This window comes from Ylistrum balloti, unplaced genomic scaffold (genome assembly GCF_031769215.1).
Source record: "Ylistrum balloti isolate Yb309-2 unplaced genomic scaffold, AGI_CSIRO_Ybal_v1 Utg369794, whole genome shotgun sequence".
NCBI lineage: Eukaryota > Metazoa > Mollusca > Bivalvia > Pectinida > Pectinidae > Ylistrum > Ylistrum balloti.
In genome coordinates this window covers 667,084-691,176 of record NW_026781975.1, presented here as the reverse complement: position 1 = coordinate 691,176, position 24,093 = coordinate 667,084, and the positions used below count along the sequence as shown (strand labels likewise).

The 24,093-nt window shown below is 36.3% G+C and overlaps 2 protein-coding genes across 2 annotated transcripts; both read right to left on the bottom strand.

Moving 5' to 3' along the window:
* Positions 1–52: 52 nt before the first annotated feature.
* On the bottom strand, positions 53–13,400 carry LOC132544384 (uncharacterized). The gene is made up of 9 exons (XM_060207967.1): positions 13,334–13,400; positions 11,592–11,672; positions 9,023–9,104; positions 8,049–8,605; positions 7,126–7,518; positions 5,838–5,919; positions 4,996–5,552; positions 4,411–4,593; positions 53–171 (listed from the first exon to the last, which is right to left on the bottom strand). Exons 1-9 carry the CDS (start codon positions 13,398–13,400, stop codon positions 53–55), a joined length of 2,121 nt encoding a protein of 706 aa, XP_060063950.1.
* A 438-nt stretch (positions 13,401–13,838) lies between these two features.
* Positions 13,839–20,652, bottom strand: LOC132544357 (yolk ferritin-like). The gene is made up of 7 exons (XM_060207942.1): positions 20,604–20,652; positions 18,001–18,116; positions 17,186–17,332; positions 16,779–16,850; positions 14,633–14,683; positions 14,148–14,264; positions 13,839–13,973 (listed from the first exon to the last, which is right to left on the bottom strand). The coding sequence occupies exons 1-7, from the start codon at positions 20,650–20,652 to the stop codon at positions 13,839–13,841; spliced, it is 687 nt and encodes a 228-aa protein (XP_060063925.1).
* Positions 20,653–24,093: the final 3,441 nt, after the last annotated feature.

The window sequence follows — 24,093 nt, the reverse complement described above, 5'->3', positions numbered from 1 at the left end:
GTAATAGAAGCGAGTTGGGTTGGTGTGTATATAGTGTTAAATACGATCTCGGTCAATAAGCCGACAGAGCATGATTCTTTGGCTCATTTAGTAGAGCCAGACCATTATAACACCAAAGACCAGGGTTCCATTCCTGCTTGTTTTCCTGTTCTGTTACACTCCAGTAGTAAACTACATGTAGGTTGACAGACACCATAATACCTTTAGCTATCCACCACATGTATTCAGTAGAATGGGAATAGAGGTATGGATTAGAGAGGTACAATCTATGTATTTTACCAGTGATAGTGAATTAACGTAGTTGGCATGACAGTTTTAGTGATTCTTTCCCTTAATTTGAGATTCATTTTTTGATGTGAAAAATATCGAAAAATCCTTTAAAAAAAAGTGATGAATTTTAACTCTCAATTCATAGATGGTCATCTGTTGCCCATTTTGTTCTTGGGATCAGTCCAAAATCAAAGTGACATAACCTACCTAGTACATACTCACAGCTAAGAACCAAGGGGAACCTACATATGAAATATTTTAAAAAGATCCATCCAGTACTTCTCAAGAAATAGCAGTAACAAAATTAAGTTGTCAACATCAATGATGACAGCCTGTCAGCCATTTTGTTTTCCCAATAGCACTTAAGATTGAATGAGGAACACATATGGGCCGAGAGGAAACTTCAGAAATATTTTAATAGTTGTCAAGCATTAGTGATAATGCAATTTTGGTTTTCAAGTCAGACTCAAAAATGGATCTACACATCTATGTACCAACAGGAACCAACATACATTTATGAAGTCTGAGAAGTATCCTTGTACAACTCAAGAAATAGCAAAACAAGAATTGTTTACAGCCAGACGGAGGTAGGATGATTTAAACAGCCTATCATTTGATGATTGTTGTGAGCCAAAATAGGGTAGGGAGTAGAAATGACTTGTATTGTAAAATTTCTTTTGAATGTACATAACAATCCTGATGAGATAATGTCATACCTCTTAAAAATCAGGATTCTCACAATGATCTGATTTCAGATTCATATTCACATTCCACATCAAGGGAATCCACATTGCAGTTGTCAACAACATGCAACGTTTATATTTGTAACAAAGTATTTAAGAATTGGACTGCTTTCAGTTGGCATCATGTGACTATGAATGCCTAAAAGTCAGCTACTGTATTATCATCATAAAATCAAGTTTGGCACAGGATTAGATTTAGTTGTCACTGTAAAAATGTTACAGGTGAATGATATTGAATTTGTCACATTCACCATTTGCTGATAAGGCTAAAGTAAATATTTACATGTATACGTGGCACGCTCACATTGTGTTACTTTGGTAAGATTTTAGTGTTCAGTCGTTGTTTAATGCACAAAGTCATGTTATAGTACATAAACTATGTACATACCTAATTCAGCAGCAGTATAGATATTAGATTGGCCGTTCCTTGTATATATATATACTTAATCTTCAGTAGAATGTTGTATTGTGTGTATATAGGAACCTGAAATGTTGACCATAACAAGCAATACATGAATCTGGAAGACAATCCACATCATCTATCCACAAAATTAACAACAAACAACCATGATTTGATACTTTTGTAAACACTATATTATGGAGCATATGGAAATGCTAAAACCATGAGCTTTACTCATGACTGGATATTGACAAAATGTGAATATTGAAGCAACGAAAATACATAACAATTAACGTAAATATGTCACCTGGACTGTACATGTTTTAGTTTACAGTGTGTAAACAACGTTTGATCATATGTTGTTAGCTTACACTTTTTATCAATATCCTTGTACGTGTAGCATATTTGAATCCACATAGTTTGGATTGAGGTTGTGTTATACTGCAATATCTGAGTAAAATTCAGCTAGGAATTTGGAATAACTGGTTAATAGAAACGCAACAGATTGGCGGTGTGGAGGAACATGGATCTTTGTGTGGATAGATTATTACCAGTAAAATTGTATTAAAAGAAAACACATGAACAAGAATTTCACATCTACTAGCTGTTTACCAAGATGTTAATTATAAAAATATCTCAGTAATAAGTTTGTTTAAAAAGTCATTGCAAAAACAATGAATACTTGAAGGAAATACAAGGATTACACTGATTAACAAGGTGTGGAAGTCAGAAATAGAATTTGTACATTGTTTATTCCAAATAATGTAGGAGGTGAATTTATTTTGTTTTTAAATGTTTATTTCATTACTATCTATACGAGTATACAATCATTGTCCTCTTTAGATATCAGAATTCATAGATGTATGTATCGCAACTTCATTTTTAAAAATAATGGCATGGTCTATATATATGTTTGTGTGTGTGTGCGTGTGTGTTTTATATATAACTTCCAGGGCATCAATTAAACAACATCTGTTCTTAAACATTTTTTTTTTTGAAAAATACATGGTAACTAGCGCAAGTGAAGTAATCACTATATACAACAACCACTTGTCCTGCAACCTCTGTGTACACCATATTATTTACATCTATGTTGTAACCCCACTGAGAGCTGCAATATCACGTTTTCATCTACACCAAGATAATGTGTATGACATTTTTCTACTTGCCGCATAGAGGCATGCCTGTCTAATTAAAAATAATGTGGTAAGTACAAGACATGTAATACAAGGTAACACCTAAAATACACATGATGTCTTTTGTAAAAAATTACAAATATATAACTACTCATTTAGTTGGTGAACATAATATTCTAATCGGTCTCCTAGTTTTAACGTAACCCTGCATCGCCCTGGAACACTAATACTTAAAATAGTCATTGAAATCAACTACCCTCTTCTTGGATGAACCTAGCATCTCTACTCTACTTACAATAGGTAATATACCTTACATCTGTAATCCATGTCAACTACACGGGAAGTTTCATATTATATCAATATATTTTTCCAGTAGTCAAATAATGTATAGCATATTAAATGAACTGATAATATTGTTTAATGTAAAATGGTTATTCGTGTCTCCGGATAGTAATTTGTTCACATTATTCTGACACAATATCAATACAGACGGGTTGGGCCTGCCAAACCGATCGTAATGATATGTTACCATGTAAACCATATTTGCAATAGGCATTGTAGAAATCCATAACCGCACACCAGAAGGAAGGGACCAAAAAGGTTCTGATGCCATGTATTGGCTCCTCCTGTTTCGCAGTAAGGGAAGCAATCCTGTGCGAGATCTGTCAAGAGAGACAAAATATTTCAAAAACGTTTTAGAGTCCTTTTTTTCTTGGAAAGTAGTCCTAACCTCCAGATATAAACTGTGTGTCACTGTCTTATCAGATTTCACATGAAACCAACATGTTTTTATTTGAAAAACGAATTTGGACAAAGAAGATCATTGAGCAAATTGTAGACTCAACTTGGACTGTTTGAAATACACCCCGAACGATTGACAAAGAAAACGATAACATGGTTCTCCGAACCTGCACTTTTTTCAACCCAGAGACAGAACGAATACATTCCCTGACTAATGTGAACGCTTAAAGCTGAAGTTAAATACGAGGCAGTGATCGGTATGGCATTAGGAAACTAAATTTCATCTAGAAAAATTGATCTCAAAAGGTACAGTAAATTCAATCCTGTCACCTAAATGTGCCCAGGCAATAAAATGACCATTTATTTTTATTCCTAGACTCTGCAACCATGTCAACGGTTGAAAAGTCCTTTATTTCCGGAATATAATTAATATACGTCTCAAACTTGAAGATTCGAGATGAAGTTTGATAATTTCAATTTTCTTTCAAAACCTTACACAAAATTCATATTACCTAAATTTGCGAGCTCATGCTGACAAGAATGATTATTCATAATGTCTCTTGGGAAAATTTCGTTAAACTATGAATTTTGACTTTTAGTTTCATATGTAACCAGATAGACTTGATTTATCAGATTCAGTAATTGCTGTCCTTGTGATTCAAAGCTCACTGAGGATCAACAATACTGACACAACAAGAACTCATCATTCATGTAGCAAACGTTGTTATTGGGTTTCGTAAATGCTAGATTCAATACGATGTAACAAGTGTCATTGTCATTATTGCTGGGATGATTCCAATGATTTTTCGAAGTTAAAGAGAAGAAAGATTTCTATTGTCATACCTTGGTGGCTTGATGAATATCCCTTACTTAAGATCAAACTTTTATTCTGCTCTGCATTTCACGAGAAGCAACCAATGTGCCAATCTTTGTACATATAGAAAAGAATATTTGCTTTGTCTTGATTAGAGATGACATTTCTGCATCAAAAGGGACACCAGAGGTAAGTATATGATCTACCATTTGGTCAGGTATTAGTACGAAAACCCATATCTTGTACACAACATTATAAACTTGCTTGTTTTTAATTGCAAAACAGTCGGTACGTTGTTGAATATACCTGTTGGACGGGCAGTGGAAGTCACAGTTCTTGTAGTAGTTTGGTTACAATATGGAGGAGGCGGTTGTCTGTCACAACAAAAGGAAGGTTTGTTTGGCTGAGACGGATGACAAGCAGAATCAGTGTTGTTACTCAACATGGTTGAGCAGTTACAGAGGTAGTGATTGTATTGGTTATTCCAAGCTGTAAAACGAGAAGAGAAACTCTGGAAACATTTGTAAATCATTTATCATGATTGTCTGGTGAAAAACAAGTGTTTGCCCATTTTATAGCAGGATGTATTTCTTTTTTAATTCTACCTTGATGGATATTCAAGGAATTTTATTTAGATATCAGTTTTAAATGATATGACAGAGCACAAGATTATGCCATTGTAGGACGGAATAACTTAAAGTAACCGGTATGCTCCACTGATAGCTTGATACTACAGTGGATTCTAAGAAATTAATCAATCTAATGATGAAACATTTGCGTGCAGAAACATTCCATCTGTCAACATTTCCTGGTACATTTCCCTGAGCTATGAAGCTCCTATCGTAATTATTGGAAAAAAAAACAGTTCTGTATATGTACTGTGATATTTACCCGAGGTATCAGAAGAACAAATGGGTTGAGTGCGGGTCATGTCATGTAGCACTGTGCCCCGGAAACAGCCTAGGATGTAGGGGAAGGTAAATGTCATATGATACCGATATCTTCCGTCAGACCCGATCCTGCCGTGGCATTTATCCAGGTCGGCCGATGTTAGATTCTTTACAATGCCGTTTTCCTGTACCTTAGGCCCGTATATAGCATACCCATCTGCTGCGACCCCCATGAATTCATCTATTTGACCCTCGTAAAGACAGTTAAAAGGAAGCTTGTGGTAGTGGTAAGCGCCATTCTGACTTGCGTGACCATCGCAACTATCTAATATCTCGGCACCAGGTCCTTCCACAGCATTTTGGTTTTGACCATCAAGCGGGTTGTAGAGAGCCACTCCAGTCCTGGCAATGCCGATCATGCCCAAGGAAAGACAACCAGGAACAGCTTCTATTGTAGGATGTTTTGGAATTGGGATATTATAGTTCTGATGGGTAGGTCTGTTAGGGTTTACCATCTCCCACTGATGATCAGGTTCACCGGAGGCCATTATCATGTATCTGGATAAGTGATAATAGAAATCATGTTTGGAATGGATTGGTTATACCTTGGAGTATGTATTAACACAAAACGACGAGTTAATCAAATTAATCTCCGGATTTATCATGTTTAGCTGATGACCATTTGTTTGGCAATTACTCTTTGGTAGAAACAGCTATTAAAGTAAAGCATAACTGAATAACAAATAGACCTGGTTTGTCCAGTGTGATGATTTAACCTTAGCATTGTCTCACTGACGGCCAATTGTTTATTTTAATAGTACATGTTGGAGTGTGGCTGCTCACCTGTCCGCGTGTTCGATAACGGATACCGTAGCATTGAAGTTGCCGGACGTTTGGAAATAGGCCAGCTCTTGTGTGTTTAAACCTGTAAAATTAAGCATATACGATCATTTATAAAATAGACAAAGGCCGAAGGAATTTTCATATGAAAGATTCTTCATACGTAGCTTCATATCCTGTCGAAAGTATGATGTGGACATGATCAGGGCTTCCTGAATGATCAAGTAATTAATAACTACATGTAAATTACAACTTACTCGCTAAACCACATCCATGTTGTCAATAATTAAATATTAAGCAATGGTTTAACGAACAAGTTGTGGAATGACTTCTGAACGGAAACGGTAATTGAGATTTATTTTAGATGTCACGTGTCATTGAATCTAAAGTGTGAGTGCCGATCTGATTAAGCGGCCAAGTAAAATATTTTACAACACTTGCTGTTAAAAACACACACAAACATGTCAGAACAGAATCATAATCCGAAACATACTTATCATTATAAACTGAAATTTAAGTGTAAAATAGAGGAGAATATGAACAAAAGAATGATTTACACGATGGCTCATGAAATGGAGTTAGCGTCTTCTGCTTTATTTAAGACACCTGTCATGTCAATTTGGATACATCCAATTAAATTATGTCATGTTTCGAAATGCGAACAAAGTATACAATAACGGAATCAACAGGCAAACACGTCAAGCTCTATATCGTGCAAAGAAAAAATAATATTTTTCATGGAGATCACCACGAGGTGCGTAAAACTTCATAATAATTTTCATCAGCCTGCCTCTCTCGAAACCCCGTGTTTTATCAATTTGGCTGTCAGCTGTCGAAATATTGCACGCAAATCGTAATATTGGAAAATGCTCTTTAGTATCGAATCAACTGCGACATTTTAACAACATAAGTTCAGAGTGCAGGGTTGTTGCTATCCAGAAATGGAAAACAAACCACAGGAAAATTAAAATTATTAAGCTTGTTATAGAGTTAAGTAGAAAACTGCCCATGTTGGTTTCGTTGCAGGAAAAGATCAAGAAAAGCGGCTGATGTGGAAAAAATCTGTCGTGTCCTTGATCCTTAACATCAATACGTGTACAGAGAACCTCACCTTTTCTTTACAATACCTTAACAGAACGAGGGAAACACTCTTTGGATTTGTGCACAATAGCCGGTACTCTTTTTTTCTTTCTTTTTGATCAAAGTAACAAAAATGTTTGACTTCACCAAAGGGGACCAGTTCCAGTTAATGGGAATATTCTTATGAAAGGAACGATAAAATTTAATTCACCTGAAGGGCTTGCAGTGGTAGACGCGGGAATGGCAGTGGAAGAAGGGGGCCTTGCAGTTGTAGTTTGTGGTTTGGCAGTTGCAGTGGCTGGTCTTGCAGTTGTAGTTTGTGGTTTGGCAGTTGTAGTGGCTGGTCTTGCAGTTGTAGTTTGTGGTTTGGCAGTTGTAGTGGCTGGTCTTGCAGTTGTAGTTTGTGGTTTGGCTGTTGTAGTGGCTGGTCTTGCAGTTGTAGTGGCTGGACTCACGGTTGTTTGGCTGCAATATGGGGGTGGCCTTGGCCTATTACAACAACTTGCAGGCTTGTCTGGGTTAGAAGGATGACAGTCACCATTGGTGTTTCCCGTGGTTGTTGTCGAACAGTTACACAAGTAGTGACCGTAAACTCCATCCCATACTGGAAACACGATATAAATGTGAAATACAAGGACGGCTTTCTATTAATGCAGTAATATGAGGCTATAGCTATTTTTCTTTTGTGTTACCAGAAACACGTTTCGTTGTGCATTAAAGATGTAATACCAATAAATCAAAAAATAATATCAGTAAACACAATCTTGCTGTCATGTATTATAGATTCATTCATATAATTCATTAAACAGAGAAAAATCAACTCGAAAAACATTATTTGTTGATGTATACCGCAGAGTATGGGGGCAGAAGAGCATAAATGAAGAATAATGTCATTTATGTTTTATATTGAAAATATTTCAATGCCTATACTACCAATCAATGATATGTTTATGACGTAATTTTTAATCAATCAATCAATATGATGCAAGGATAATAAGTTTTGCTGTCCAATTTGTGAAAACCGTGCAAAGCTTATCATTGTTTCTTGACCTTTAGTGCACCTAGGTTACCAAAGAGGGTGGTGTAAAGTCATTATCAATAGCAGTGACGAAAATGTTGGGAAATGATATTTACCCGAGGTATCAGATGAACAGACAGCTTGAGTGCGGGTCATGTCATATAGTACTGCGCCTCGGAAACAGCCTAGGATGTAGGGGAAGGTAAAGGTCATATGATACCGATATCTTCCGTCAGACCCGATCCTGCCGTGGCATTTATCCAGGTCGGCCGATGTTAGATTCTTTACAATGCCGTTTTCCTGTACCTTAGGCCCGTATATAGCATACCCATCTGCCGCGACCCCCATGAATTCATCTATTTGACCCTCGTAAAGACAGTTAAAAGGAAGCTTGTGGTAGTGGTAAGCGCCATTCGGACTTGCGTGACCATCGCAACTATCTAATATCTCGGCACCAGGTCCTTCCACAGCATTTTGGTTTTGACTATCAAGCGGGTTGTAGAGAGCCACCCCAGTCCTGGCAATGCCGATCATGCCCAAGGAAAGACAACCAGGAACAGTTTCTATTGTAGGATGTTTTGGAATTGGGATATTATAGTTCTGATGGGTAGGTCTGTTAGGGTTTACCATCTCCCACTGATGATCAGGTTCACCGGAGGCTATTATCATGTATCTGGATGAGATACAATAGTTTAACTATTTATAGCGACAATCAACTTTGTTAGTCTCAGTATTGAACGGTATTTAAGTTTGTGTATGAATATTTCCAGAACACAAAATGCTGATCAGAGGATGCGATTTACACTACTGTGTAATGAAAAATGCCGACATATGAACTAAACGATTAATAAACTAAAACTTTACAAATATTTCTGCTTCATAGACACCCTCCATGTAAATGGTGGTCAATCAAAGTGATATTACATTCTCAAATGAGACCAAGATGAACAACAGAACCACCATGTTTGCTTTGTTTGTTATACAACATGTTTTCTGGTATTTTTCTATGCCATTGTCACGTTGTTATGTATGTAACATCAGCACGGTGTTTATCAATTAAATACCCTTTCCTTACGTTCCTGGTTCTTACCGATCCGTTTGTTCGTTGATGGATACAGTAGCATTGTATCTACCAGTTGTTTGGAAATAACCGAGTTCCTCTGACGTCAATCCTGTTACGTAAAACAAACGTGAATATTTTAATCTGATTACAAAGCTTGTGAAAATAACTCTGTGGTGAAAATCGGTATCATAAGGATGACTTGACCTCTAGATGATTGTTAGGACATTCTACGTTTTATTCATAAATTTCAGTTATATTGGATACAGCTGAAGATGAAAAACAATGGGTTTCAAGAACTGAAGATAAGACAAATGGGGTTTAAACGCTTTTAATAAACTATAACGACATAACAAATGAACTCACGAGTTCGTAGAATTCCGATAAATCTCTACATTTCATTAAACATTAATAGAACTTCATCCGTATCGAGTTAGTTTTCAATTTTTGTTGCAAGTGTTGACATTTGTACATCACATAATTACACAAGAATACTGATATTTTGTATCTTTTCTTGGAGTTTATTCAAAGGATCTTATGGGGAGAAAGCCAAGTTTATGACATGTATTTTTGTTTCCAATTAGATAATTGTGCCTTATAAAATATTAACATTTTGGTGAAAATATCGAAGACATGAGTGCATCACTTTGTTACTGTACTAAGGCACTGATATGTTGTATCGGGGCCCTGGTTATGGAAGATTTTGGTTAAAAACATTTTTTTAGCTCACCTGCCCCGTAGGGCCAAGTGAACTTATGCCATGGCGCGGCGTCCGTCGTCCGTCGTCCGGCCGTCCGTCCGTCCATAGTGAGATATCACCTTCATCCTGAAAACAACTTCTTCTCAATATCCAATGGACCAAATGTTTTGATATTTGGCTGTTTTGGATGAAGCCCGACAAAGTTCTCGGAAAGAAATGACCTTGACTTATATTCAAGGTCAAAGGGGTCAAACTGAAAGACCTAAAGGCATGATATTTGGCTGGTATGTTCCCAAATAGAGACCGACAAATATCATTAAATAATATTTAAGGTCAAACTTGTTAAAACATTTAAATGAAACTAAAATGCTTAGAGCTATGGTATTTGATTGGTATATATATACCAGGTGAGCGCTGCAGAACTATTGGGTCTCTTGTTTAATTTCTGTGTCTAGTAAGATATTACTACATCGCTTTGTAATAACAATTCATAATTTTTATTTGAAATCAGGTTTCCATGAGGTTTAATTGGCCCTTTCCAGAGAACGACTAAAAGGTTGTGGATTATTGACAAACGCTTGTTCAAATATCATATTGGACGAATTCACGAAACTGCTGCATTCATAATGATTTAATTTGTATTACAAAACCCTTATATCTGCTTACTGTGACATAGATACGGGGGCTGATTCATAAGTTGAGAGCCTCATATTTAATGGTTTGACTTTTGGTGGACATATTGCTTTATTTTTTAAACAATATCCCGTTCAGTATCTATACACTTTTGCCAGCAATGTTTAAGGGCCCCAATGCCACTTTTTCAACAGTCCTGTTTTTTACTGTTCAGAAAGTCCTCCACCGCGTATATTTAATTTTGAAAATAGATGAAAGTCTGATTGAGTGAGAACAGAAGAATATGACAGGCGCTCAATCAATTCAAAGTTACAATTCTAATGGCAGCCATGGCAATGACAGACTTGAGTCTGAGTTAAGTGATACATAATATGTGTCATTGATTGCTTGTCCCGTTTGCAGATAACCGTACATCAGAATACCATTAGTATCCCAGAAAACAGAGCCAATAACATTTCACGCTGGTAGAACAGTATTTGCCTTCCGTTGGCGGGGGTGAACAAGGGTGCTTCCAAATATTATATCACAACTCTTTCAGCGGTTTCGTTCATTTTGCAAAAGTCACTTGCCTTGTTTACTTTATAGTGCTGCCTCTTCGACATAAACTGACCAAATGTTTAGGTATTTGTGTTCCTAACTGAATAATGATGTCAATACGGAAAATGTTATGTTCCACTAACATTAGAAGAAAATATTTTCCGTGTTGTGATGATGCTTCAATTATTGACTCGATTCACTTAGTATCTACAAGTTTAACTACACATATATAAATAGTCCGAAGAGCACTTTGGAAGGTGAATTCTGCCAGTCATAGTAGGTCTTACTTTATTTTTATTTCAACAAATTTTATTGACAAAGATGGTACAGTCAATGTGGATTGAATAACAGGCAAAGCCTATATAAATTCTTCCCACGAAGCCAAAGTTAACCAAGTTTTAGAGCAATGATATAAATTATATAATTTGAAATAAAAGTGAATTTCTAAACACAGAAAGGGAAAAAAAGGAAAACCAAATAAAGGGAGATAACTCTCACACATCTCTCATACAATATGCACAGTATATATATATATATATAGTATACAGCAACCTACATTTGTATACACTTGCAATAATACATATCAATGATAAATTTTATATCAAACAGATTGACAGGTTGGCTTGTTTTTATTTATTACATATATGTATTGTCTTATGATTTAATAATATAAGGATATTTTAAATCAAATTTATATTCAGAGAAAAAATGTATTGGTTTACAACTTACCGCTGGCATATATGCACGAAACTGTCATTGACAGTACATTTACCAGAAGTGTTCTTTGGACAAGCATTTTCCTACAATACCCTGGAAACAGAAATGAAAATGTACTTACCAATTAATAATTCCTTTGGTCACCTACGACGAGGTTCATTTGTTATACAATGCTGACAGTTACTGATATTTAGACGTTTAAAACGTCAATTGACACTGAATTTCCTAAGAACGAGGAAATCTAGCAACCGAGGCAAAATATAACAACATGAGTGTTCTCTGTATAACCACTGCTGTCGATGTTATATATGCACTGGATCGTAATCGCAAACCCTCATGAGCAAACATTTAAGGCCAAGATTTTGGACCGTAACTCCCTGATGCACGAGAATTTGAAAAGGAAGGTACTGGATGATAAACTTTGGTAACATCATTGTCACTGTTAGTGACTCTTCTTATTGAAACCATTATACTGACAATAATGATAACCTCGGACCTGCTAACTATATCGAAAATCCTCTTATTATTGTATCTGTTTTTACAGATTGATTGATTACATAGACATACCTAATTAAGGACACGGATGAAAATATAATAACGTTATACATACCTTATTTTGCAGTGGTTTCATTCAGTAAGAATCCATTCAGTACACCTGTCCGCAGATTCGATGCGTTGTTATGTATATAGTCCGGCGCCGAGATCTGGTTCAAAAACTAAGCACATATATTCTATTTATAGTACGGTGGTCATTCGGATGGAACTATAAGACGATTTTTATAGGTGTAACCGGTTGCTCTATTGGTATGCCTTTTAAATACTAAAGCTCACGATATCGTGACAATGAAGCAAAGTTTCTCACGATGTGTCCCAGTTTTGATAAATAGGAAACTTTAGGATACAAAAGAGGAAATTTGACCAGTGTTAAAACGTTTTCATTTATATGTTACCAGATATATGTTTGCTTCAAAATTTGATTACATTACCCGTGCAACACATGTTATTAAAACAGACAAATGCTATTACGACTTCGCGCCTTAGATTAAAATTAAAATCCATTCATTTGAAAAGCTACAGGTCTAACTCGTACTAGAAACACACCTACAAATGAGATATTTCTATACTATTTGGCTCCATAACACTTTTGCTATTTAACGCTTACTATAGATTAAGATTTGCCAAATGCTTCTAGTTATTCTAACAGTAGTTGTTTAAATCTCATTTATACACAAGACGTCAAGAGGAACATTTCAAAAGAAAAAAAAACAAAATCTATTACGACTTAACCAATGCATCTCTATGAAAACAACAGCATTGCCTACATGAAAAACGACTGTGTCTGTTGTAGTGTTACATATTGTAGATGTTATGATCTCATCCTGACCGAAATACTTTTGAATCTTTACTGATATTAATATATTATTCGTTAGAAATGAGCAGAAAGGAAAATACTAAAGTCTGGGTCCTTACCTACGTTTACCTTTAAAATAAACGTTTATTGCGTCAGCGACATCACCAGGGACTGCTCTAAGGGGTAGGTCATATTAAGTTCTAATTCTATTAACTTGGCATTGAATTAAGATTCAGACAACATGTCGATATTATGTATGTTGTTCTATACGACAGGCTTATGTTGAATAATACTCTATTTCTTTGTGCGTTATGAAGCTGGACGTGTTTGATACTCGTTGTTTCCGTTGTTTCATACCTGAGAACCTGACATTACTTAATTGGCTTAACCACAATTTACTTGCCGAGTGTCGTCGCATTCTCCATGTATTTTTTCTGGAGTGTCTGTGTAAAGTTTTCCTTTTTGTTCATATTGTGTGCTAGTTTTTTCAGCTTTGGCTATGATTATGTTGACATTTTGGTATTTTCTTGTTATTTTTCCTATTAGGATGATACATTTTTCATTATCGAGATAATTTTGTGACCTCACCCAAACTACACAAGAGTGTCATGTCACATTTTCCGTGTTCTTTAAATATTCTATTTCTTTGCTTTGAGTTTGTTTATTGAACTTACCTAAATACATTGTATATGCTAGATGAGAGAGAAAACGATTCCAGTGGTCACAAAAGTTAGCTTTATTAAAAAAAACAAGAAAACAAAACATTCATCTCTAAAATCATGGACATGCATAGTGGCCATGACATTATTTTCTAACTATGTTTTGACGCACCACAGTATCTTCTGGAATAGATTTGGAAAGCGTCATTTTTACAGAGTCGTAGAATACGGAAGCCTGCGCTGGATATATCATTGAAGACTTTTGTCGAACTCATATTCGCCAATACCTGCTCCCACACGAGTAAGGATCGTGATGTAGTCGCCATATGTTTTAATGGAATCAATCTGTTCATCAAGGAAATCGTGCTCCAACATGTGACTCAGCTGTCAACAAATACATAGTATCGATAATGTATCGGATGTAGCAATGTATTCAATGCCAGGTTCTAATTCAAACAAAATTGTGATGTTTCTCGTTCTTGTTGACAAGAATTGCCTTACGCCGTCTTTAACCTGCATTTATCTTACAATTGTGGTCCTATCATTTTAGCCACTTACGTGAGGGTCGCTTGATGTATTTTTGTGGAGATCAAGAAGTTGATCGTTGACATATCTTTCAAGCACTAAGGAGTCTTGCATAGCTTGGAGCCCCGAAAACCACGTACTGTGATCCTTCTACAAACATTAGTGAAATACCACTCAAATACGTTGTCAATTAGACTTCGTGCGGCTATAAATATACAGTGTATCATGTTTACATTATTATGCTAGTTATATACACTATTTTAACTTGCACGTTTAAATATTCGGGAGTTTGCATTCTCTTCTGTTTTACTTGCAAAGCATGTCATGTCGTCTATTTTATATTGATATATCATGTACGTTGTTTAATTACATAAATTTTGCAATTTATTGAAATTATTATATCTTTAGAAATGGGGTTTTATCATCATGTTTTCCAAGTACATACTGGTAAATTAAATATTAATTATAGAAAAACACATCTGGTAAACATACATATGACTTCATCATTACATACATACCGAACATGTCGCATCTGAATGACTTTTTTCTCTCGACATAAAGTTGCAAATCTACAATAAGAAAAGTAAAAATGGGGAATTCAGCACAAAGAACAAACGTGGTTGGCAAATTTTGAAGGAGTTGAGCAGGGATATCCTTTTTCAACTATTTCCTGACCCTTAAAAGCTGTGTAGCCGAAGACTTGTGTCATTTGATCACTTCATGTCGACAATGCAGAACTCTAAAGTAAACAAGGCAAGTGAAATTTCGAAGTGGACAAAACAGCTGAAAGAGCAGTGATTTAATATTTGTATAAGAAAGGTATATCACCTAAGGACATCCTTACTGATATGGTAGCAACACCAGGGTGTGGTGCCTATTCATATGTTACAGTGAAATGGTGGGTGGCGGAATTTATGCGTAGTACGCAGACCTTGGGGATTACGCCTGTCCTGGAAGGCCTGTCACTGTTGCCTCCCCAGAAATGGTCAGTGAAGTACATTATATAGAGATTTACTCAGTACAGTTGGGATTCCACACCAAAGAGCACATTTCGTTCTTACGGATTTAAGATCTTGTTTCTAGATCAGAAGCACACCGGGTGGACGTTGCCACGTGCTAATATGAATCCTTTTGAGGCAGATCCTGCTAAATTTCTGCGCAGGTTTGTGACTATGGAGGAAACATGGGTCCACCATTTTACCCAAGAGGCCCACCACAGTCTAAACAATGAAAACACTCTGGTTCACTCCCACCAAAGAAGGCAAAGACTGTTCCATCATCTGGAAAGGTTATGGCCTCAGTTTTCCGGGATACATTAAATTATCTGCAAAAGGGTCAAACAATCAATGACACATATTATGCATCACCTCAAAGGCAATTAAGAGAAAATATCAAACTAAGGCGCTGCGAAAGGTCAGTAAAGAAGTGTTGTTTGACCAGGACAATGCCCCTGTTCACAAATCTGTGGTTGTCACAGCTGCCATGAACGATTGTGGCTTTGATTTAATTGAGCATCCGCCTTATTCTTCTGATATCGCTCCATCAGACTTTCGTCTATTTCCATAGTTGAAAAAGACGATTTCCAATACCTACTTTCGGTCAGATGATGATGTCATTCATGCAGTGGAGAACTTTTTGAACATTCGAGAAAAGAACTTTAAAAGTGGAAATGAGGCCCTTAAACATCGCTGACAAAAGTGTATAGATACTGAAAGGTACCATGTTGAAAAACAATGCAATATGTCAGCTAAAAGTCAAAGTTTTAATATGAGGCTATTACCTTATCATCAGCTCTCGTAGATCAAAAGCATAAGAGAATAACAAATCAACGATACATTACTTGGAAATATGCTTTAAATGTGCGTGTGAGATAACGGTAAGAAACAGGAAATAAGCTTTACACATGCGTGCGGGAAAGAGTAAGGAACAGAAAATATATTTTAAACTTGCGTGCGGGATAGGGTAAGAAACGGAAAATAAGCTTTAAACTTGCGTGCGGAATAAGGGTAATAAACAGGAAATAAGCTTTAAACATACGTGTGGGATAAGGGTAAGACACAGGAAATAATTTTTTTCACAGGCGTGCGGGATAATGGTAAGAAACAGGAAATAAGCTTCAAAAATGATAGCGGGATAGGGATAAGAATCGGGAAATATGTTTTAAATATGTGATTATACCATGGGACGGAAAAAAGTTATTTGATTATCAAAATTGTTTGGTTTTTTTTTTTTATTCGGAGTAAGGATACACTATCATAACTGCGCCGAAAGTAGGTTAACAAGTTGTTACAAATTCGTCGGTAAACACCTATAGCTAGCTAAGAAAAGTTTCAGCAGGAATAGCTTAATAAACTTGTTATATGTACATTTACTATTCCTTTTATTCACAGCTAGCTTAGCTGTAAAATAAACTTATGTTATATGAGTTACAACTGTATAATCCATAACAAACGTATAAGCTCATTAAACCGATTAAACGGAGACTTGCTTGAATTGCTTTATAGAGCGTTTATGCTTTTGAAATATGATTTATATGTATGTGTGTACGTAATACTGATAATGTCTTCCTGAGCAAAAAGTAAATTTATGCATCGCACATATACGAGATATGTCGAGAGCATTATGGGCTTGTTTCGACTTTCTACTGATGTTAATTCGACTTACACAGGCTTCCTGTCTGTTGAATTGTGGAAAATCCGCCAGCTTTGTTGACACTGTGTCGCACACATCTTGAAGCTTTGAAATATAAGAAAAAACATTTCATTGATCCAACAACAATATGTGAGTTATAACAATATTGTAAAATAAGTGTAGATTATGAACATCAATTGTCTTTTATCGATTAGGTTGTATAACCGACATTCACGTTAATTCATGCATAGTGTTACGTTTTCAATATATCAAAGAAAGTCTTGAATCGGTTTTATTTAGCTGACTTTGAGCTATACGATCAGATGAATATTTAGATCCTAAAGATATGTTTCATTCTTCTTTTCTAGTTTAAAGAAAAGAATACCGAACAGGATTGAAAATTCGTTTTCTAAAAAATTGTGTGCACTAGCAGTCCTTACTGTAATGGTATTGAGGTCAACCTCTCCTCCTCTCATATTGAGGTAATTCATCAGTTTCTCGGCATGATCATTTTCTTCTTTAGCCGCTGCAGAAAACCACTTGGCAAAGCCATCCAAAGCAATATCGCCACGCTTGAAAAATTTACTCTGTAATAGATAACCTACTGCTTCGATTTCTATGGCAAATATCAGTTATTTCAGTGCTTAAAGGAATGCTAGTCTTCGTTGATACAAGCCTTTGGGCTGAACAAATTATGGCAGGTTTCCTTAGTGTGACACTTTGATTCATATCTATTTGTAATTCTTAGTGAAAATCGATGAAACAAGTAAAAAAAATTCACGACAGCGAAATTTAAATGGCCTCTAAGGAGAAAGTACAATGAAAACAACAGCGATGCTTTCTTTAATGCCCATGACCTTTGTCAGAGGAAATGAATGAAGAAGTTGATGAAAAAATCAAGAAAATACCAACATAGCAACATAATCATAATTCAAACTCAAATTCCATAAAACAAGGGTGAAATATGAACAAAAGAAAGATTTACACGGAAACCCCTGAAAAAGAATAAGACAAAGTGTTTTGGAAAAGTAAGCGTCTTCTGCTTCATCGATGACACATGCGATGTAAATTTTGGTGAAGGTATACTTCATGACAAATGATGATGGTTCTATGTTGATGAGTTCCTTGTGAATGTGTATTCACTACTTGAATAAATAAAACATTGCCATTTGGCAGGTCATGATTGATACAATTGCTTATAGTTTTGGCTGTTAGTTGTTTAATATATCATTCTATATTTGTATGAGATACTTACATAGGCCTGGTAGAAGTAGCTGGCTAACTGTTCCTTGTTGATATGGTTTACCACATGTTCTATGTTGGTGTCCACAAATTGGTCCCTAACGGTATCTACATTTTTCGTCGGCTGCCCTTTATTAAAAGCAAAGAAATACCATTGCAGTATTTATTAAATGTAAACTTTATTCAATCATACTTTGGATAAATACAGATAGTAAGTTGTAACAATACTCAAGTAAATAGCAATTTTTAATACAGATTTATAATTAGATACCATAGAGCCAAACAACAAATTAAACTGCATACTACAGCTTCAGCGACACCCATTGTCTAAATTTTGAAACATATGAGGACTACATAGTGATCGGAAAAAAATGTCAGTATATAAATTGTGGTGTATATTAATTCAATAAATTTCGTAGTTTTCAAATACAAGTATCTGGTAATTTCAGAAGAACGCCAAGTATGTGTGTATATTCCGAATCCACTATTTGAATGAATTAAAAGGTGACATGTAGGTGCACCTGTTCGCTTATAATAAAGTATGTCACACCCAAGCAATTAGTATTTTACAAGTAGGATTTATTTAGATGTTGTTAACCTAAGTCGATATGATAATAAGAGTTGTCTTTTAGTTAGCTCCCGTCGTTTGACTAGAAGAAAGTACCCAAGTGATATATAACAGTGTAGATGTATTGTATATGTAACACGCAATCACCTGTTTATAAACCTACAAATGGAAAAGTTAATTTGTGTATTTGTGTCGTTTAAATCAGGTCCAACTATGAATAAAGAATATAGTATACATTATATACTATCGTAAGAAAGGAGATTGGCAGGTTATGTCAAATAAATGTGACAAAAATATTCCCTCGTGCATTGGTAACCAATTCGTAATCAATTTCATTATGAAAATTGTAATCAAAACTTATTTCATGTAAAAATAAACCTTGCATTTTTGTTCTTTTTGTCTTTTGGTTTTTTTTTTTTTTTTTTTTTGCACTGTTTCCTTTTGTGTTTGATGCAGCATGCAACAAAAAGATACATATAACACAACGATTACCCGTATTAAACTGGAATGTCCCGTACTCTAACAAAGCTCAGGTCGTCACCTAAAGAAACTTCACGTTTTGATGTCAGCCATTGCATTATTTCTCGGTCAATGCATCGTCTTAACAAAACCACACATGTTGACTAGTGTCCCAGGAATGGCAGACCTCGGAAGACTTCAATTTGACAAGAAAGACTTCTGGCAGGCAAAACGAGCCCCGTTCATCTCTGCCATCAGATTCGGGAATAGTGGGAAGTTAATGTTTGTATTAGCCGACGTCAACACACGTTTGAACATCAGGCGACTTTACTCTCGTTGACCAGTACAACGTTCCTTGTTGATTGGAAGGCACAAACAAGCAAAACTGCAATGGGCTCATGATCATCAAACATGACATTTTTAGGTTTTGGCGAAGTGTCCATTGATCTGATGAAAGTCACGTTTTGATTAGGCAGTTCCGTGTTTGAAGAAATATGGCATGCTATAAGATAATGGTGGCGATGTTACAGTCTGGGGATGTTTTTTAATCTTAAATGTAGGTTTGGTTACGTGTCCTTGATAAAAGTTTAAATGTACAGACATACTGCGATCGACCTTTAGTTGTTCCGCATTTCGATTCCCATTTATACGCAGTTGTCCTATCTTAATGAATAACAATGACAAACCACACAGAGCCCGCCTTTTGCAAGAGTATCTTCAACAAGATAGAGATGCCACCAGATATGATCCCGATTGCGCATGTGTAGAACTCTGTCGGATACAAGATGCAAGAGTGGCAGGAACTTCCTCAGAACAAGCTTCTGTGTCCGGTCAATGACATGAGAAGACGGTCACAAACACGGTTACAGTGACTAAAAACGTGTAAGCTATAACCAATAGTGACATTTTTGTATCCAGCGAAAGTCGTTTATATCTCATGTAGTTAATTTTCTTGGTCAAGTTGAATGTTGGTGATTTAATGACATATCTGTTAATAAAAGCCAATTAAAGTAAAACTTTTGTTCTAGACGTTTAGAATGGCTTTTTACCACGTCTTTTTAAAACGATATATTGACAGTGTATAGTTTCGTACTTTAAACACATTCCTGTATAGCCTGTTGAGATTTAATTGAATATTTTTTTCTAAAATACATCAAATTAATCCCAAACTAAGACGTGGGTTTTACCTAACTTATAGCCCAAGTATATATATATATATATATTTGGTGGTCGTCAGAAGTGACGAATATACCACAAGGAACGCTTTCCCTGTCAGGACTTGGTTTCACTTCCGACATGTTAAGATAGTATGTTATGGTGCTTACTCTGTAAATCTATTAGATATTACAAACAATTACAACGATATCATTTAACGAAGGTAAAAACGACATAATTTGTTTCGTGTACATAATATCAAACATTGTACAATATATGAAAAGTTCAATTACTAGATTGAATTTCATTCTCAACAGGATTCAGAAAGCCAAATAACGCGCGTGAAATGAGTTAATGTCATTTTATAGAACATATGAAATTTAAAGAAAAGAGCAGGATATTCAAAATATCAACATTGTTTCTTGGATACTCACTTGCAAAGCAAAAGGCCAAAAGGCAAACAAAAATGATGAGCGTCCTCATAACTTCGTTGTGTGTTCGATAGATTTCTTTTGCCTAATGGCGTCGGTTTTTGTAATGATACTGGTGGACTTGGATAGCTCTAACGTAGTTTGACTCTCACGTGATATGATGATGTCAATGGATTATCATCATTTATTGATAATGCCCGGCCTGTATGAACCTTGTCAGGTGCGCGTAACGATCAAGGTAACTGTATCACGAATGAGGATAACAGTGCGAGCATTGACCGATAACTTATATATACAAGTACATAGCATAGTTTAACAAAACCTCTGACATCTACCCACTGATACATTTATCTTGCAAATATGACTCTAACATCATACTTTGGGTTAAGTGTAACAGAGATCAGACGCCGAACGTTCACGGACACTGTAGAATTGAGTGACGGACGATAATTTTCAGATATTTTTACTTAGAATTTCCTTTTAATTCTATAGTCTTGTTCCATTGGGATGTGGATGAAGTACAGTACCGTCTTTTAGGAGGAAAATACTCGAACAGAATGAAACCAAATAGAGAAGATAGACAACTGAAAACGTAACATCGTACTTATACACAGTATACACAACCTACCATCACATATCTGAATTATAACATGTAAATCATCTTTGATCTATTTAATTGTCAATAATCGAGGAACTTTAATTAGGAATACCATCTTTATTTAACACTAAGTAGTGGAAAAGTTTTCAATTAAAAAAAGAAATTGATATCAGCATTCATTAATACCGATTAAGCTACTTGAAAAACATTAGATTCCTCAAATACGCCTTGATTTCGGCTGTCGCAATAGCTCATTTTGTTAATGAAAACGCAAAGATCGTATCCGAGGTGTGCGGTTCGGTACACCCTACCCATGACACAGGTGTATGGCAGTTAGTGGACAAGACACTTAACATCAATTAATCTGGATGTCATGGGAGTGCCTCCCTAGTTTTGTTCAACGAGGTAGCCACCAGCTACTACAAGGATACGCCGTCTCAAAATGACACTGGGTGCTCAGAGGTTGATAAACGCAGCAAACTACATGTAACAAACGCCACAATTTCCACTATTCATGTGAATGCAATGTAATATATACCGCATATAATGCAGTGAATAGTATCATTACTCTGACATCAGATGGTTTCATGGAGATCTGAATTATATATCAGATACGACTTATTTAGATAACCGGTGTTTTACCTGTGATATCTTAATGATAATTGACCTCGATATGACCACATATGCGCATTTGATTTGTACCGTAGTTGCTCGTTATAGCGCTCTATACAGGTGTGCTGGATACTTGAAACGACAGTTAATGAGATGAAAACATATACGGCACTACACGGAACACATAATGATATCATGACCGTTGAAACTTACAATACACTATCGCTCTCACTGCCCCTGGAACATTTCATGGCCGAATTGTTGGCACAAGCGAAGTGATTTTATTGGTCTGGAGCTGGTTTCAGGAGGAAAAACAACTGACTAATCGCAGACTTTGAAGATTAAAAAGGCGCGACACCCAACTTCAAAGCCATTACCACATACAGTTAAGCGGCCTCGATATTTGTTTGATGCAAATCAAGGGAACAAACCAGTCTTATCGACTAATCCACAAGGTGCCGCACATGGAATCTTCGATTTTGCCATGAAATGTTCCAGGGGTACAGAAAGCAATCGTGATCGTAGTCCCTGGAGTGTCGAGGATGGTTCCAGGGGTACAGAAAGCAATCGTGATCGTAGTCCCTGGAGTATTCGTGATGGTTCCAGGGGTACAGAAGGCAATCGTGATCGTAGTCCCTGGAGTGTCGAGGATGGTTCCAGGGGTACAGAAAGCAATCGTGATCGTAGTCCCTGGAGTGTCGAGGATGGTTCCAAGGGTACAGAAAACAATCGTGATCGTAGTCCCTGGAGTGTCGAGGATGGTTCCAAGGGTACAGAAAACAATCGTGATCGTAGTCCCTGGAGTGTCGAGGATGGTTCCAGGGGTACAGAAAACCATCGTGATCGTAGTCCCTGGAGTATCGAGGATGGTTCCAGGGGTGCTGAGAGCGATATTGCTAGTAACCCCTGGAACAGTTAAGATGCAAACGAGGCGAACTTCCGTAAATTTTGATAGGAGAGTTAGAATGATGATTAATTTAAATTATAATTGGTTGCACTGAATTGGCCATATGGGAGAAGAAAATGGTCGGGTACTTCAACCGCTAATACAAGGAAGAAATGGTCAAGCACTGAGATGAGGCTTGAAACGCTTATACAAGGAGGAAATGGTCAGAAACTGAGAGGATGCTAGAAACGCTAATACAAGAAAGAAATGGGCAGGCACTTAGAGAATGCTTGAAACGCTAATACAAAGAAGAAATGGTCAGGCACTGAGAGGGTGCTTGAAACGCTAATACAAGGAAGAAATGATCAGGAACTGAGAGGATGCTTGAAACGCTAATACAAGGAAGAACTTGTCAGGAACTGAGAATATGCTTGAAACGCTAATACAAGAAAGAACTTGTCAGGACCTAAAAGGATGCTTGAAACGCTAATACAAGAAAGAAATGGTCAGGCACTGACAGGATGCTAGAAACGCTAATACAAGGAAGAAATGGTCAGGCACTGAGAGGGTGCTTGAAATGCTAATACAAGAAAGAAATGGTCAGGCACTGAGAGGATGCTAGAAACGCAAATACAAGAAAGAAATGGTTAGGCACCGAGAGGATGCTTGAAACGCTAATACAAGGAAGAAATGGTCAGGACCTGAAAGGATGCTTGAAACGCTAATAGACGGAAGAAATGGTAAGGTACTAAGAGGATAATTGAAAGGCTAATTAGAGAAAAATGATCAGGTAGTGCGGTGGTAACATTGAAATGCTAATATTAGAATAAGAAAATAGGTAGAGTGAGGGAGAAATACGAGGAAAAAATAGATAAGTACGTCATGATGCTAGAAACTGTGATGCAAGAAAAAGTGGATTGGTACAGCGGAGGATACATAAGAAAACTGAAGGAAAAAATCATCAGGTACTGCGGGAGAGACACTGAAATCCTAATACGGGCGAAAATAAATGGTCATGTGCATTGAAATGATTTTATTATATAGTAAAAAATCTTGTGCGGTGAGGGGTATATTGAAATGATATCATAAAACTATGAGAAGTATATTGAAATGATAAAATTCGAGAAAAATAAGGTCGGGTTTATGTATATCATTGAAACAATATCATGATTAAGAAGGTCGAGTATAATGAGGAGTACACTATTATGAATAATACGGTAGATGAACAGAAGTACAATTATGTTGACGTTGCACGCACCTTCAGAAAGATAACACTGTTATCGTATGTTTATTCCGTGTCATAGTACAAATGTATTTCAGGGATAGACAGTTATCCTATCTGTATACCGGTTACTAATTAGAACAATTATAATAGAAACAGATAATTAAACATGAGG